The 18,073-nt window shown below is 34.0% G+C and overlaps 1 protein-coding gene across 1 annotated transcript; it reads right to left on the reverse strand.

Moving 5' to 3' along the window:
- Positions 1 to 7,362: 7,362 nt before the first annotated feature.
- Positions 7,363 to 16,649, reverse strand: LOC132752629 (uncharacterized). The gene is made up of 2 exons (XM_060742968.1): positions 16,542 to 16,649; positions 7,363 to 10,274 (listed from the first exon to the last, which is right to left on the reverse strand). Exon 2 carries the CDS (start codon positions 9,307 to 9,309, stop codon positions 8,059 to 8,061), a length of 1,251 nt encoding a protein of 416 aa, XP_060598951.1. The 5' UTR covers positions 9,310 to 10,274; positions 16,542 to 16,649; the 3' UTR covers positions 7,363 to 8,058.
- Between the last annotated feature and the right edge of the window lie 1,424 nt (positions 16,650 to 18,073).

Raw genomic sequence — 18,073 nt, forward strand, 5'->3', positions numbered from 1 at the left:
TTCCCGATATATGCTTGATAACGTTTGTATTTATGTTTTAGCTACGCTATAAGACGCATGAAAGCTTGTCTGTTCACAGCTGGGTAACATGTAAAAATCAAACGACGCTTTTAATCGTGATATAAAAACAAATCAAGAAAATATGAAAACAAATCGAAACAATACGAAAAACAAATCGATAGAATATAAACAATATGAAACCAAAGCGAGACAAAAATATATAGAATTAAATCGAGGAAAATGAAAACATTTGCACAATCTGATTAAAATCAACTCCTTATTAACGCTACGCATAAGGATCTGACGAACACCAATAGGAGGCCACCTTCTCGTGACCTTTCAAACAGCCAATCATCGGCGAGTTTTCACAATTTTGAAAGCAATGCGGTTTCGACAATTTGTTTTACTTCACGCACAGCGATATTTTGATTTTTCGTCTAATGCCTATCTGTAAAGGAAGGTTTGATTGCATGGCTAAAAATAGCTTTCTTGGGAATGAAAGCGAAACAAATACGGTGGCAATCAGATCTAGATGAAAGTAATAACTTAAGTAGATCTGAACTTTTGTCAGATTTACATATGCATAAATACAAATTATCATCAATCATAACAGAACGACCAGGTTGTGAAAATAAAAGCATTTCTACATTAAATTGTTTGCTATAGTGTCCCGAGATGATAGAATATTGCCATGTCATAATTAGCATGAACAAATAGACAAAAACCCGACCCGCACGAGTCATGAAAAAATGTCCTTTATGGGCGGAGGAGGAGGGAGGGGGCGGAGGAAATACAAAAGACAATAATACGAATCAGGACATAATCGACCCTAGCAAGGTCGAAAAACCATCTCGGTAACCCCAGGGCTATTTATTAACCCGTACTACATGTATCGAATTTAATATCACGAAAATGATGTACCGTGGGGTTCCGACGAATGAGCCGAAATATTGTGAATTACGCACATGAAGCAGAAAAGGCGACACGACAACCTAAACTAGTGTACGAATTGAAGTATTACGTGCAATGCGAGACAACAAACAGTGAACGCGAAATTACAGAAAAATTCCTGTAATACGATGTGCTTGGATATTTGTATGTTTTTCATGTCGCCGCGAAAATATCACGAATGTATTACAATGCATATATCACGCCACCAATAGTTATGATAAGTCTTATACTACAATAAACATTACATATTCTATAACATAAAATTAATATAATCATTTTGTCAGCATTGTAACAGTTCAGCTGTTCATAGAATGTATTACAACCATTAATACGTCTTGATACGTAATGAAAAAATTGATATATCTCAAAATATGTAAAAAATATAAAAAATCATCTCTTTAAAAACGTCCTTGTTCCCATTTGAAATTTTATCCACCCTTATATCAAATTCCAGGAGGTGGAGTCGGGACTGGTACATGTTACTGGTAGTTGCAAATGATAGCTCATCTTTTAATATTGCATTCAAACAACAACAACAACAACAACGACAAAAAATATCAGCCAAGTTCCCATGAAATGCTGCAACGTCTGACTACAAAACATATGACAAATAACACTTTTTATATAATTATTTTATTACAGTATTCGTACACATATTTTAACCTAAAATATAATTATGATATATGTGGCGGGGAAGCAAACGACCATTAATTTATCAGAATTGAATTCCATATTGCGACAAATACTGTGTTATAAAGTCATATCATTTACATAATAAGTATTTAAGTAATTTAATGTCTTTATGTTATATGTGGCAGTCAATTGTCACTTTCAGAATTAAAATGAGCCGTGCCATGACAAAACCAACATAATGGGTTTGCGACCAGCATGGACCCAGACCAGCCTGCGCACCCGCCCAGTCTGATCAGAGCTATCAGTTTTTCTACTTGTTATACTGTTTGTCAGCGAACAGCATGGATCCTCATCAGACTGCGCGGATGCGCAGGCTGGTCTGGATCCATGCTGGTCGCAAACCCATTATGTTGGTTTGTTCATGGCATGGCTCAAATGTATTTACACTTATATTCTATCTTATTTTCTTATATTCTGTCTTTATTTTCTAGCTTCGTATTAAATGGGTTTGATGTTCAAAGCGGCGTTGAAGGTAATGTAAGTTTATGCGATCAGGAAAATAAGTAAATACATGTATTTGATTCAGACGTTAACTTTAAGTTATATACAGTCAAACTTGTGACAAATGGCCACCTACGGGATCCTGTAGCAAGAGCGATCCGCAAGAGAGTGCACTACATGTACCTGAAAAATTAAGGAAAAAGAGACGGTTCTTAAATGCTCTACTTAATAGCGTTATAAGAAGTGATTCATAAATAGAGGATATTGAATGAGTGTAAGTTTAATACTGAATTTATTGCACGAGTTGGATAAAATTTTATTATGCGAGCCTCTGGCGAGCATAATATTATTTTATTCAACGAGTGTAATAAATTCAGTAATGAACTTACACGAATTTAATATTCTATTTATCACATACCCAAAATAAAGACAGTTTAAAGTGAAATAAGAGTCATTTTTCATTGACGCGCCTTTAGTATAACGCTAACCTTTAGCGCGTCTTTACACTATGTTTGTATACGCTAATGACGTCCCGTCAAAATATATGCACGGCCGTGCAATACCATATTTACGGAGTCGCAAAATCGGCACGGGTGTGTGATAAATACTAATATTACATGAAAGGGAAAATCAGACCTGTTTACTAAGAAGGTGAAGGAAAAATGCTGTGGGGTGGTACAAAAACTAAACCAAACTTTTTCCTCTAAATTGTGGTACAATTTTGTCAAAACTAAGGTGTGTATTTTGCCTTAAATTGAAGGTAATGGTTACTTACCAGGTTTCTGTTAAAGTTTCACACACGTACACACGCACGCAGACGCGAAAGAAATAAAATGTCTTTTTTTATTTATTTAATTCTTGACAGAGTCGTATACTATGCGTGACTCGAGATAAAAGACACCATTTTATTGCAGGTGATCTTTATTTGAGGTTAATAACTTTTAATAGGATTTTTTTACGAAATACGAAATCATTACTTAAGTAACCTACTTATAAAATGCATACTAATTCAGTTTCATGATAATGAACAAAAAGGCAATTTTATAAACAAAAGAAACAACAAGGTCATTGTCATACATTATATATTATAATATAAATGCATATTAACTTTAGTCTAGACAAAATATGAAACCCAGAGCAAAAATTATAAATGGGCATACGTAATACGCAGTTTGAAATCGTGACAAATGCATGCTAAAATGATGTTTAACTTATGACTACATGAATATAGAATAATGTATGCAAAGCACGACGAATTTAGATTATATATAACAGGCAAAAACAGTTGTTGTCAGAACAGAGTAAGATTGGTATGGTGGCGCAATGGGGCCATCTGAAAATATCAAATTTAAACCGTGCGAGTGTGCATAAGGGTAAGTCTATTAGCTATTTGTGTGCAATATAAGAAAGATGAAGACTGATATTTAGACGTTTTAAACGTAACTTGTTAATGAGTTAATGCAATAAAGAAATTTCTTAATGATAGTGCGTTCATTGCAGGTAAGCATTAAGCTTTTCTTTGAAGACCTCTGTTGTCCCCCTCAGTGCATTATTTCAGTTATTAACGGGCACATGAGTAGAACCATCGTTCTGTAAGCTTGCTAACATGCAAGAATCAAAAGTTCCTGGCGCGATTCGACCCTACAGCGATGAGGAGAAAGTGGTTTGAAGTCAACAACCATATCTAGTCGGCCACGGAAGCGCCAAGCATTGGGCTTATGTCCATACTAAAGTAATTCATTTATCAAATGGGTCTTTCTAATACATTTGGATTTAGAATTCTATTTTGACAATATTGGCATACACAATGTACTAGTGTATATAATTAAGTAGTAAATCGTTTAATCAAATATTCAGGTTGAATAAGTCGTGGTGGTCTTTTAATTTAAGAGTGTATGAAACATAACCTGATGCCTAAAAGAAGTTGAACACTAGCAGTACGGATTATAACTTGTTAAATTTTTGATTTAATAGTGTAAAATAATGTATGATTATAACAAAGCGATAGGTATAGACGTTTTAACCTCAGCAACGGAAGTAATAGTAAACGCATGCGCAAGCAAGAGAGGTTGAAGCAAAACCGTATGTATAAACGTATGTATGTTTAAATGATTTAGATCAGGGCCATTGTTTTTTACTTGTTTTCCTGTCTGTCGTATATAGTGAGGGTAATAAATAAAAATATCACTATGTTTTGTAATGTGAAATTTGAAAAAGACCATCTCGACTGAGAGGAACTCCGTGATCATGTGGTCAGGTCGATTGGTTTGAAACACTTGCTTCTCTTGGGTTCGAATCCAGCAGAGGGACAACCGCCCGTTAGGGGCACAAAAAAGCTGATGTCGCTGTCGAGTACGGACCCTCGGCCAGGTCACCAGTCGTGCCATAAGGGTTAATTTTGAAGCACAAATTACTGTCAATCTACATCCATGCAATTTCCACGAGCAGAGGATATGTATTTTGAGCCAAAAGTAGGTCACTGTACGGCGGCCAATAAGAGTACGTATTTATTTTGTTGTTGTTGTTGTTTTAGGTTTTATTTTTACTGGGCGCCGGTTTCCCATATGTCCCAGACTAGTCGGCCTCTATTACGATTGCTGGTAACGTAGAGCCTGCAACGGAGGACTTATTCGCCTGCAACGTCGTCGATGTCGTAGAGCCGCGACGGAGGTCTTTTCAAGCTGTCGATCGTCGTAGACCTTCTCTAGGACCCAATTCCTCGCTTCTTGAACAAAGGTTGACAATAGAGGAAAGGCACCTCTTCCGGGAGCAGCAGCTCTCTTTAGGGCCACACCCTTCGTCATTGGTTAGGTCACACCAGCTAAGTGACCTAACTAGGTCACCCATCTGGTGTGACCTATGCCTTCCGAGCGACGTGCACGCCACGAAGGGAAGTCGGAAGTATTTATTTTCATGTTGATATAGACTCTTATAAAAATGCAGATAACACGGAGGTCTTTTCAAGCTGTCGATCGTCGTAGACCTTCTCTAGGACCCAATTCCTCGCTTCTTGAACAAAGGTTGACAATAGAGGAAAGGCACCTCTTCCGGGAGCAGCAGCTCTCTTTAGGGCCACACCCTTCGTCATTGGTTAGGTCATACCAGCTAAGTGACCTAACTAGGTCACCCATCTGGTGTGACCTATGCCTTCCGAGCGACGTGCACGCCACGAAGGGAAGTCGGAAGTATTTATTTTCATGTTGATATAGACTCTTATAAAAATGCAGATAACACTTGCGCATGCGCATCTGAGTTAAATGTTGCCGTAGATTGATCTCGGATATATTTGTACAACAAACAGATGTTATAAATTGAATATCAACTTATTTTTATGGCAACATACAAGTATTATATAACAAATTAACGTGATGTCTCCATGGAAACATTATCGGCAGACAATGCATTTTGTATTTTTGGGGAGGGGACTAAACAGAACGCGTGAAATTGGAAGCTATTTTGTAATGGAAAAAATATTAACGGTTTATGGGAATGCGGAAAAGTTAAATGTAAGAAGTTTTGAGATGATTTTGGACGAGTAAGTGATTGACCGAAACAGTCGGACGTGTGTAACATGAATGTTAGAATACTATTTGAATTTTTTTCTTTCTCGTTCGTTCGTGCATTTATTCATTTATTTGCTCAATTCATTCGTTCAGCCAATCATAAACTTAAATTTTCCGCATTCCCATACAATGTTTTATTTAATTTCATTCCGGATCTAAATCAAATACGGGAAACTTCGACGCTGGGATTGTGCCATGTCGCATTTCAAGTAAATTATTGGAAGGGGGGTAAATCTTGCTTACTGTTTATGAATATTTCGACTCTGTTACGTCCTTTCTTGATCGTTATGGCTGTATTTATGTAAAAATATGACAAATGCATCTAATTTTATTTTACAAGATACATTATATACTTGTACTGTAAAACCTGTCCTAAAAACCACCTTCGGATAATGACCGGGAGCTATACATGTATGTAAAACTGGCAATAAAGGCCAGAATCTATTCTCGTTTTAAACAAGATACATGTAAGTGGAAAATAATCAATTGTAATGAGAAACCACCTGTCCTCAAAGATATCTTACATTTAACGAAAATCGGTCGTTATAAATTGGTTCGACAAAAATTGTACCGTTTAATTTGTTAAGGGGTCTTTCGTATTTTTTTTATTTTGCTAACTAATCGGTGTTCATTTTCTTGATAATCTATAATATGTGCGGATTAGAAAGTTTCCATTGTAAGCATTATTTTTTGCATAATGGGAATTTAAAAAAAGTAAAAAAACACTCAAGATTTCATGTTCACATATAATTTATCTGATAGTTAGTAAATCCTACGACACTTTCTTGAACACTCATATAAATTCCTCATATATAACATATTTACACATATTTATATAACATATCAAAACTGACAATATACTAAAATTTAAAGTACATATTTAAAAAAAAAAATATAATAATTATGTATTAAATATGTATTAATAAGCAGAATCTAACCGCATCAATTAAAATTACCATACATGAATGTTTATCATCAACTTAACAATAAAGATACAAAATAACACTCAAACACATAAAAGGCAAGTATGAGAATATTTTGGAATTGTGACAATTTTTAGGAATGTTTCTTTTCAAGTACATAATTATCTTCCCCTAAAAAACAACAACCAGGGGTAGCAGATGTGATTTTATTACCGACACGGAAGCGAGGTTGGCACGCTAGTGAGGTCGGCACGCAAGTGAGGTAGGTAGGCACGCAATAAACTTCTTAAGACCAACTGAGAAATCAATGGCACCAAAATCCTGCATATTTTTAAAAATAGCAAGACATCTTTTTAACAAAAAAAGAGGTGTTAGCCGTATAAAAAGAGGCTATTATCGTAAAAAAGAGGCTAATACCGTATAAAAAGAAGCTTTTACCGTATAAAAAGGTTATCGTCGTAAGTCTGTAAAGTATATCAATAAAATAACTTCGAAACCACGAGTCCTATTGAAAATTTACGCGTGCAAATATGCTGAAAATCATTTTTAAACCCAGTTCAGATTTTGCCAAAATTGTGTTCAATTTTATATTTAACAATGCAAAAATAACCGAATTGAAATGACCGATTTGACCGACGGACGTTTCTGTAACTATTGTTCGGAATGTATTGGTAACTTTCAATTTTTCAAAAGAATGGGGTAGTATTTTTTATAATTAAGGGAGTTTTTATATTTTATCATAAACATTTTTCATTATCAATAACTGGTCGATCAGGACGATAATTGTCAATCTCTTAAAATATGTTCAACTCAACTTGACAGCGAAAAACAGCATAATGTCACTTAAAGGCGCTGCAAAAACATTTCGCTGTTAATGGAATAATTACATTTTATTGAGATCACTTGCGCAGCTGACAGATGGGGCAATTCCAAATGGCAATTCGCATGAATATTATATAAATAATTCATGAATTACGCTGCGGAAGTTGTGATATTTTATCACTGTAACTTTGCATTGCTGACAAAAACAACAACAAATATAGAACAAAAAAACAACTCTAAAATATTGTACTATTATTAACATAAGGCATGCGCAAAATACGGTCAAATTAATATCTCAAACCATTGGCCATGTAGCGATCACGGGAAAACCCAGACATTTTAAAGTTTCCGTATATTTAGAATACACAAATTAAGTTCAATACTGATATCGTGATCACCTGAAAGTGGGTGGGTATACTGAGATTACAAACAAAAGCAAATATTTGCTCTGAAAGGAAATCCAGAAGTTACTAATTAATGTATATGAATATATGAAAACTAGTGCGGAAATAATACATGTCTTGGAGACTCTGAGTAAAAAAATATATAAATCATATCAGTGTTATTTTAGTGTAATTCATTAGTGAGTGCAAAAGCTTTCCATTTTCGTAAAAAATAACAATGTTTGACTTAGTGGAATGTATAAAATGTACTATTGCATAAAATTAATTATGAAAGACCTCAACGAATGGCACTCCTACCACGGTAAATCCCATATGGTCGGCCATTTTAGCCAAACCCTCAGTCTCTATATGATTACTGTATATTTTCTCCGGAAACATGAGTCCCCGTCTATGACAATTTGCTTTAATCAATAAGGCACATCCCCCTACACCATCCAGACGAACAACTCTTCCCTCCGCTTTCAAATCGGGCAAGTATATCCTCCGCGTTGTGCTGTACCCTTCAACAATTAGTATGTCTTTTGGAAGATGTTCCTGGTCCTCGATAGACGCGGGCGTTTCCCGCCAAGAATTTTTATCAAACGTTCGTTTCAAGTCACCGCTTTCAAACAAACAAGAAGGAACAACTACGTCACTTTTTGCATATATTAGCTGTTGTATAAGATCGACCGGAAGTTGTTTGATGTCACTATCTATCCACAAAACGTAATCAAATTCACCATGTTTCAGACCAACTTTCAAGAGCGTATTTCTTGAAACAGCTAGATGCGCGCGACGTTCGTACTGACTTGACCTTGAGTGCACTTCTCCCCAAGGACCATGGACGCCACCGGAAGCATTAAAATGATATGCCGCGGCGTCATGAAAACCATAATTAGTCTTGAGATCGTCTGCTATTAAAGTCGCCATATCAAAGGTACGATCGGTGCTGCTATCTTCGCCAAAATAAACTGATAATAAATTGTGGGGATAACTTAACTTTGCCAACTGTTTCATGTAATTGTCTAGCACGTGGGCAACGTCGCACACTGGAGTCAGTATAACAATTTTATACGTATAAATAGTCCGTGGAAGTTCTAAATATTTCTTAGTAATATTATCGGATAAATATGGCACAATATCCGAAGCGGAATATTCCGGCACTTTCGGTATAAATTTTAAAGGATTTTCTAAACTTGATGCGAACACTTGTTGATGAACACCGTTTGATATTGTCAAATTGCTTCTTCTCTTGTTGTTATCGCGTAAGAAATCAAATCCCGCCACGGCGTCCATTTGTCGTCCGCGCATTTGCAGACGACCGTCCTGTTTTGCACGCGCTTCATGGTAGGAATCGAAATTTTCTCTGATGGCTCTCCACCGATTGTAGGCCTTCAAATACTGAGTCTCTTTTGGTGACACGTTAATATCGTATGCTACAATTAAAATAACGCCAAGCAGAACAAGGTGAAAATAAAACAATAACATTAACACGCGTCGGTTGCACAAAACTGACATCTTCTTCAATAACATTGTATATTTCACTCGATTCTTCACTAAAAAAAGTTCTGGCAAGCTTTTTTCAACTTTCACCTCTTCACAGCATCACAATCTAATTCACATTTCAATGACTGTGAGAAATAGTCATTAAAATAACTCACGTTACAGTTTCTTATGTGAATGTTTCATTCATTTTTGTATAATAAATTGTCAGTTTTCCATTTCCGGTTCTCTATCAAATATCACAATTTTTTACTCCCTTTTTCACTTGGACTCCTAATAGTTTATCCCGTTGTCTGTTGCTTTAAGACATTGAAAATATCGACAGACAATAAAAGAAAATAAGTCCATTCATCATGGAAAAGTCAATATGTAAATATCCACGATTTTAAGCTATCTTGAACGGCACTTTAGCTAACTGGCTCCATTATAATATTTACATCGTTCGGCATTTCGAACTCTCCATCTAAGATCATTAATAATCGTAGCGCGGATCCCTCTCAAATATGCATTGTCACTTTTAAATCCAGAACAAAATTGTTCGATTAAATATTACATAACGGTGTACTTGAATACAAACTTTCACACAAAAATGCCAGTCCCCCAGTGTGATAATTTAAGCGACACTTGTTCAAATACTTGACATTCAAATTGTATAAAAAATGCTGACTTCCCTTTCAGTTTTAACAGCAGTAATTTCATAAATGGGTTTATTTCGATCTTTCTTCTTCAAGACTGGTTAAACTCCCAGCATTTTAGAAAGGCGTATTGATCAAAACTTCTCTTGAAACGCCAAATATTAATCTTATCTAAATCATCTCTGATTTTCTGTCACAAATCGCTCCCAGAAAATTGATTTCAGCGGGGAAAAAAACATCCGCGTATGCAACCGCTATTATGAAATACAATTCGTGCTTTATTTGCAGTTGACGATTTCTTCGCATGCAATGCGCGCAGATCTCTGTATTCAACGAATTCCCCCGATGAACCCGGGATCTCTGCAAATAATAGAGGATGGATTATAATAGTATATATATTTATCATAAAGTTTATGTTTATGATAACGATAAAACGATAAAATAATCTTTCGTAATTTGAATTAACCTACTGAATTTGTGTAATGGAATTGCCCGTCAGTTCATTTAGAGTTTAAGGAAATTCAATATGAAAATAGAAAACTTGAGGTACCAGTAGTACAGGGCCTGGTCAAACAGCAAGGTTGCGCCGACTGGCCTGGCAAAGGTTAATCACTTTTGGTTCCGTTAAGAAGTATTATAATTATAACCTGTTGTTTAATACTGTAAATAGTTACTAGCTACGAAACGACACAGAATGTTCGTGTTTTTTTCTTCTTTCATAGAGTACGTTCTTCGTTTTGAATTTCAATATACGATGTTTTAGAGATATATGATTTAAACTCGATTTGTTGTATCAATAAATCCGTTTTTGCTTTTCTGAAACTATTGAAATTAATTTGAGTAAAAAAACAACATATTTTAGTTTTTTGTTTGTTGTTGTTTGATTTCTTGTCAGTTTTAGGCCAACGTACAATTTTCATTCATTAAGCGTCAATATGGTTTGCGGTACATTAAAATAACGCAAAATAAAACAATATCAGTTATGAGTTAAACGCAGTATAAAGCCTCTTATTACAACCGCAAAACAATCATAATATTTATGTAGAACACATAATTATGCATGTAATCAGAAGTAAATACACTACCACTTAATCCCAAATCTTTGAAAAAAAAGGAACAAAGTTCTACAATATATCAAATGGGCCATTTGTAAAGAAAAAATGAGACATGTTCCATGTTTTGCTGGAATAGCTAAAACAAACATTACTTAAACAAAGTCGTGTCTAATTAAGAAATGACTCGTGTATAATTTCGCAGGAAGCGGATACTGTAAACACGCGCGCGTTTGTTGATTTACACATTTTATCGTCTGCAAAATTACTTTTATTATTTTTTTTCTTCTATTGCTTCAAACGTTAATTGTAGATTTGCTAAAAAGGTTCCGAATTTATCTATAATATCATGTGTATATTTATGTTTGCTAAGCGGATGCAAACGTGACCTTCAACACAGTATTTAAATAAGTTTACTTCCTATTATCACAAGAAAGGTTCGAGTTAAAATATATAGGCTCCCAATTAGGATACAATGATCGGAAGTAACATGTGCATGTACTCGCAATTAAGACAGGGTACACATTAAATTGTATAGGCTCGCAAGACAGAATACAGTTATTTCGTTTATATATATACGATGCTAGTGAACCTGGCTTCATCTCCATTGGCACATGCAATAAAAAATGGCTTTTTGAGTATTCAAGCATTATGCCTCAGAAATGATTTTTTTCTGAAGAAGGACAAACACAGGTGTTAAATACAGTTTCAATTATAAAATGGTTAAACCTATACTTTTATATGGTTGTGAAATCTGGGGATTTGGAAATTTAGACATTGTTGAAAGAGTGCAACTTAAGTTTTTAAAACATATTTTATGTCTTAAGAAAAATACCTCAAATATAATTGTTTATGGTGAAACTGGTACCAAACCGTTATCAATAGAAATTAAAGCAAGGATGATTTCATTTTGGGCAAAACTAATTGTAACAAATTACAAAAAGCTTACAACAGAAATATATGCAGTTGCATTGAGTAATTTTAAAAATAGTCACTCAAATTTCAATTTCAAATGGATAACTTGCATAAAAGATATTTTTATAGAATGTGGAATGGCTAATATTTGGATGAGTCATGAATTTCCTAACGTAAATTGGCTGGTTAAATCAGTTAAAACAAAAATTATCAGATATATTCATAAATCAGTGGTACTCAGGTCTAGAAAACACATCTAATTGCAAAAATTATTGTATTTTTAAAAGAAAATTTGAAATTGAGAAATATCTTAGTGAAACACCTTCCAAATATTTAAAATATATGATCAAATTCAGAACCAGAAATCATAAACTACCGGTCGAAACTGGAAACTGGCATAGAATCCCTTTAGAACAGAGAAAATGCACTCTCTGCAATCATAACATAGGCGACGAATTTCATTTTCTATTAGAATGCCCAAATCTTAACACGGATAGAAAAAATATATCTCTGAAATCTATTATAGAAATCCAAATATAATAAAGTTTGATAAATTAATGAACACTGACCCCTCAAATTATGTGATATATAAAAAACTTTGCATGTTTATAAAAATAATCTTAGAAAAATATTGAACTGAATTATTATATTAAACTTTGATAAATATTTTTGAAATAATTCATTTTATTTTGTATGAATGTAAAACTTTCTCCTGTCTATGTTAAAAGAATATTGTAAGATGTGTGAGTTACATACTATTAACCTCGTTAACATTTGTAATTTGTTATTTACCTCATATTTACATGTATTGTGTATTGAGTGAATAATAAAATCTTGAAAAATCTTGAAAATTATGGATTTAAGGCTTATCAACGGAAGAAAGCAGCGCTGAATATGAAATAATTTGTCATCTGGACGCAAAATGTAAGCAACTACCAAACAAAATACTGGATCACTACACAGTAATTTTTTAGGCCTATTAAGGGCCGGCATTGGGTCGCATTCCCAACCAGAAAAAGTATATTTGTTCCCTAATTATTGTAATTTTTCACATCAAAATTTGTATAGGATTATCCCGGTTTTCATTATTTTCAAACTGAATCGATTAGTAACGATTGTTTTTTTTTATAGATGGGTCAGCTCTATGTTTAACGAGTACTTTTTCGGACAATGTAACAAGACATGTGAAAACTCAACAGTTTTTGCATAAATGAAAATAGTAGCATTTTTGGGACGTAATGGGCCTTTAATCCATTATGATTTTTTTTTTAAATTAACGAGTAAATTTTTATTATGTGTAAAGATAAAATGATTTAACCAAGCTAGAGGTTCTTACCTCTCAAAATTAATTAAACCTTAAGATATTCAACAATACATATAGCCCTTGGTCCCATAAAATAGATGAGCATTTACAGGGTATAAATACGGCTTTAAAAAGCAATTTTGTCATATTTGGAGTAAACAAGTGTCACTTCGTTTGTGAATATTTATATTATATCTCAAACTATTAATTTAACATTCTACACTATGATTATCTGTTTACCCATTTATATGCATGTAGCTTTAAAAGCAAAATTGATTACACTCGTTTCAGTTGTCGTTAAACGCTATCTAAAATCAAACGTAGACAGAAATTACCATAAAGAGTAAACTTGTCTAACATTATAGACTAGAATAAGCCAAGACGAAGCCTTATAAATATTGATGACTTTATTGTGCCTTAATTATCGGTAAATGATGTAAAAATACATCTGCTGCTGTATATTTATAACTGTACATGTATGCAGCAAAACACTTTTCCAACAAAACAAAGCACAATACGTGTATTTTCTTATATAATAGTGCGTATGTTGTTTGCCTTGTAGACACACAGTACGAAATTTATTCATTGACGTTGATATTTAAGATGATACATAACAAAGTTGATATTTAATTTGATATTTAGCTGATATTCAATTTGACATTTAGCTGATATTTAATTTGATACCTAGCTGCTATCTCATTAGATATTTTGCTGTTTTTATACTTAATTGAATGTTCGAGTTTTAGGTATACGCTGGAATGTATATGCATGTATACTCGTATACTACCTTAGTAACGTTAATTATATTCATAAGAGATTCTTTAGTGGTCAATTTGAATTATTTGTTTTTTAACATTTGTAATGGACAGTCACATGTCAGAAATTTAAGTCCAGTATAAATCAAACTTACTCATTTAAATGACACTGTCAAGAACAGATCTAATAATGGACTTTTCATTTAAATAGAAAGGTATAAATGAACATTTATTTTGATATACATTACAGATAACGTCCTAAAATGTGTTCAAAGGTTTTTATCAATTTCCCTATCTTTGCGATGTTGACCAAACGTGTCAGCAATGTCATTTTTTAAACCTTCAACAATAGCATGTTTATATTTACAAATTTAAATACAAATGTAGATATAGCATATGCTTTTAGTTTGTACTGTATTAAGTTTTTCATTTAGATATTTGTTATCATTTATTTGAATGATTTTTAAATTGAATCATTGAGTTATATTCTTTTTAAAGCTTATGGTAACTATCACTGACTTTTACCGTATACTGTGCTATTATAATGAGAACTTTTGCAAATGTTTAAACCATTACCACGGACCTTACTTCCGTGCCATTACTGACTTTCAAATATACATTGTATGAGCTTTGTATTGTCCTGGATAATACAATGCACCATATGAGATACATGTAGTATCTGCAGGGCCTCCAGAGTTAATCACGACAGGTAAAACAGCCACCCCTGTTACTTCAGACTGATTGACCTTGACCTGCCGAGTGCCTTCCCCGCGACGTGCACGCCCCGGGAGAGACTGGAGAAGAGACCGGGGGGGCGACAAGCAATATGTAAATTAGACACACAGTACGAAATTTATTCATTGACGTTGATATTTAAGATGATACATAACAAAGTTGATATTTAATTTGATATTTAGCTGATATTCAATTTGACATTTAGCTGATATTTAATTTGATACCTAGCTGCTATCTTATTAGATATTTTGCTGTTTTGATACTTAATTAAGTGAATATTCGAGTTAAACAGTAATTTAATATTATAGTTAATATTGTGGTTTAAAATGGGTAAATATTTAGGTTTAGTCAATAATTTACAGATATGAGTCGATATTTAATTTAAATTAATATTAAGTAGATAGTTAAGTGAAAATTAAATTGATATCTTAATATTCCACTACCTTAGTAACGTTAATTATATATAGTGGTCAATTTGAATTGTCTGTTTGTCAATTCTTAACATTTGTGATGGACATGTCAGGATTTTGAGTCCAATATAACTCTAAATGAAACTGTCAAGAAGATCGAGATCTGATTATTCAAAAGTGACTTTTTATTTGAATAGAAAGGTATAAATGAACATTTATTTTGATATACATTACAGATAACGTCCTAAAATGTGTTCAATGGTTTTTATCAATTTCCCTATCTTTGCGATGTTGATAAAACGTGTCAGCAATGTCATTTTTTAAATCTTCAACAATATCATGTTTATATTTACAAATTTAAATAGATGTAGCATCTACTTTTGTTTGTACTGTATTAAGTTTTTCATTTAAATATTTGTTATCATTTATTTGAATGATTTTTAAATTGAATCATTGAGTTACATGTATATTCTTTTTAAAGCTTTCGGTAACTATCACTGACTTTTAACCGTGTACTGTGCTTTTATAATGAGTACTTTTGCAAATGTTTAACCATTACCACTGACCTTACTTCCGTGTCATTACTGACTTTAAAATATACATTGTATGAGCTTTGTATTGTCCTGGATAATACCATGAGTACATGTAGTAATAAACAAAATTACAATGAAAATGTACATGCACTAGCTTAAGGTCTTCAGCATACCGTTGATAAACTATGACATGACGTGAACCTTCAGATGGAAAACAAATGAGCCGTGTCATGACAAAACCAACATAATGGGTTTGCGACCAGCATGGATCCAGACCAGCCTGCGCATCCGCACATTCTGATCAGGATCCATGCTGCTCGCTATCACTTCTCTACTTGTTATAGGGTTCGTAACAAATGAGCCGTGTCATGACAAAACCAACATAATGGGTTTGCGACCAGCATGGATCCAGACCAGCCTGCGCATCCGCGCAGTCTGATCAGGATCCATGCTGTTCGCTATCACAGTAAAAAGTATCACTTCTCTACTTGTTATAGGGTTCGCAAGCGAACAGCATGGATCCTGATCAGACTGCGCGGGTGCGCAGGCTGGTGTGGATCCATGCTGGTCGCAAACGCACTATGTTGGTTTTGTCGTGACATAGCTCAAATGTCAAAAAGTGCCTTATAAAGTTTTGGAAGCCAGAACTATACAGTACATGCACAATTATCCTGTTTACAAACAAGTATTACTATCTTCAGACAACGGTTATTATTAATTCTTATTTAACAGCACTCGCTTACACGTTGTTGACACACAGCTTCGCCATTTTAAGTACGTATTTACCTGAGGACGAAATAAAGGTGTTAATACCTATATGTTTTATATAAGTCAGTAAGTTTTACAGGTAAATCACGTGAAATTGATTGCTTTTTTAATAACAAGTATACTGGAATGAGGTTTATGGCATAAAGAAATAGTTACCTTTGAGTGTTAAAATTGTCCAATCCTTCTAAAAGGGTACGCTCAATACCATTTTGTCACGTTTTAAACTGATGCAAAGAGTGTAAACAAAACAAACTTCCGCCATTTTTCACAGGTAAATATAAGGGAGGTCACTCTTGTGTGACAGTGTATCTATGACTACATGGTTTACCGCTCTTGAATTATCACATTCCACCGATATTTTTGGTTGGGGGGTACGAGTACTCGTATATACCGACTTTACTTTAAACAGACTGTTAAATAAAATTATATCGTGCGAGCCATTTGCGGTCATAATGATATTTTATTCAACGAATTCAATCAATTAAGTAAAAAAGCTATACGGATATAACATCCTATATATTATACCACAGATATATAATATTTACCTCCATGCCTATACGAAAGAAGAAAATTTACAGTACAAATAGGAGATTTTTATCATTTTCCATCGTACACAAACCTTTTTTTCCCTATTTCATCAGAACAAAATATAAGCAGTTGAAAATAACGCTAAGCCTTATGTTATATACATATGATGTCTTTTAAAAAATATGCATATCCGTGCAATATCGTTTTTAAGAAGCCGGAAAAGCGGCATAGTTATTACACGATGACATCCAAGATGGCTTGAGTGATATTCATCGATACCAATTTCTTCCTTTTTTCACGCAAATTTAACCAATTGAAAAAAAAAAATGAAAAAAAAAAAAAAGAAATTTTTTATTTTGGTCATTAAACAGTACATGTTGTATCTGTCATTTTATGAAGATTTTAGTGAACATTCAAATAATTCCGACTTATTACCATACAAAACTTGTATTTTATTGTATATACGGATTTATATTACAATATATCGTGTTGTATGTTAAGGTGTCGTTTGGGTCTACGACGCACCAATACAATTCAGGTAATATAGCGCCGAAACAGGAAAGATGATTTTGGCTAACCTCGGGTGTTAAACTTAAAGGAACATCAAGGGTCAAAACCTGATCACCTGCTCAGCTGGAGCTTTAAGAGATGCATAGAGTCCAGAAATTCGAACCCATTTAGTTACCTCTTACGATCAAACAGGGATAATCGGTGGGTCTCAACCCTTAAAGGCAAATATATAACCCCCTCAGCCACAAGGGGGACTTCAATACGTGTATGTAAATTGGCAACTTTTTATATCTGGTTTAATTTTGATAGTAATTACGCTTAATACAATTTACGGACCAGACATGATAACTGAGAGATAAACAGACTTTGCAAACGGAAGGAAGCCAAATATGCGAGTATATCTGCGCCTTTATACCGGTCTCTTTCTGCAAGCCATTAAATTGTCAGTGTTTTGTCAAATTATCTTTTCTTGCCGAAAAGACCCTTACTTCGCCTGAAAGATGGTCGACAATCCGATGTATCGTTTCTTTAAGGAAACTTTCTGCAGGGCCACACCCTCCAGAGTTAATCACGATAGGTAAAACAGCCACCCCTGTTACTTCAGACTGCTTGACCTTGACCTGCCGAGTGCCTTCTCCGCGACGTGCACG

This window comes from Ruditapes philippinarum, unplaced genomic scaffold, assembly GCF_026571515.1.
Source record: "Ruditapes philippinarum isolate M1 unplaced genomic scaffold, ASM2657151v2 ctg2789_1_1_1_1, whole genome shotgun sequence".
NCBI classification, from domain to species: Eukaryota; Metazoa; Mollusca; class Bivalvia; order Venerida; family Veneridae; genus Ruditapes; species Ruditapes philippinarum.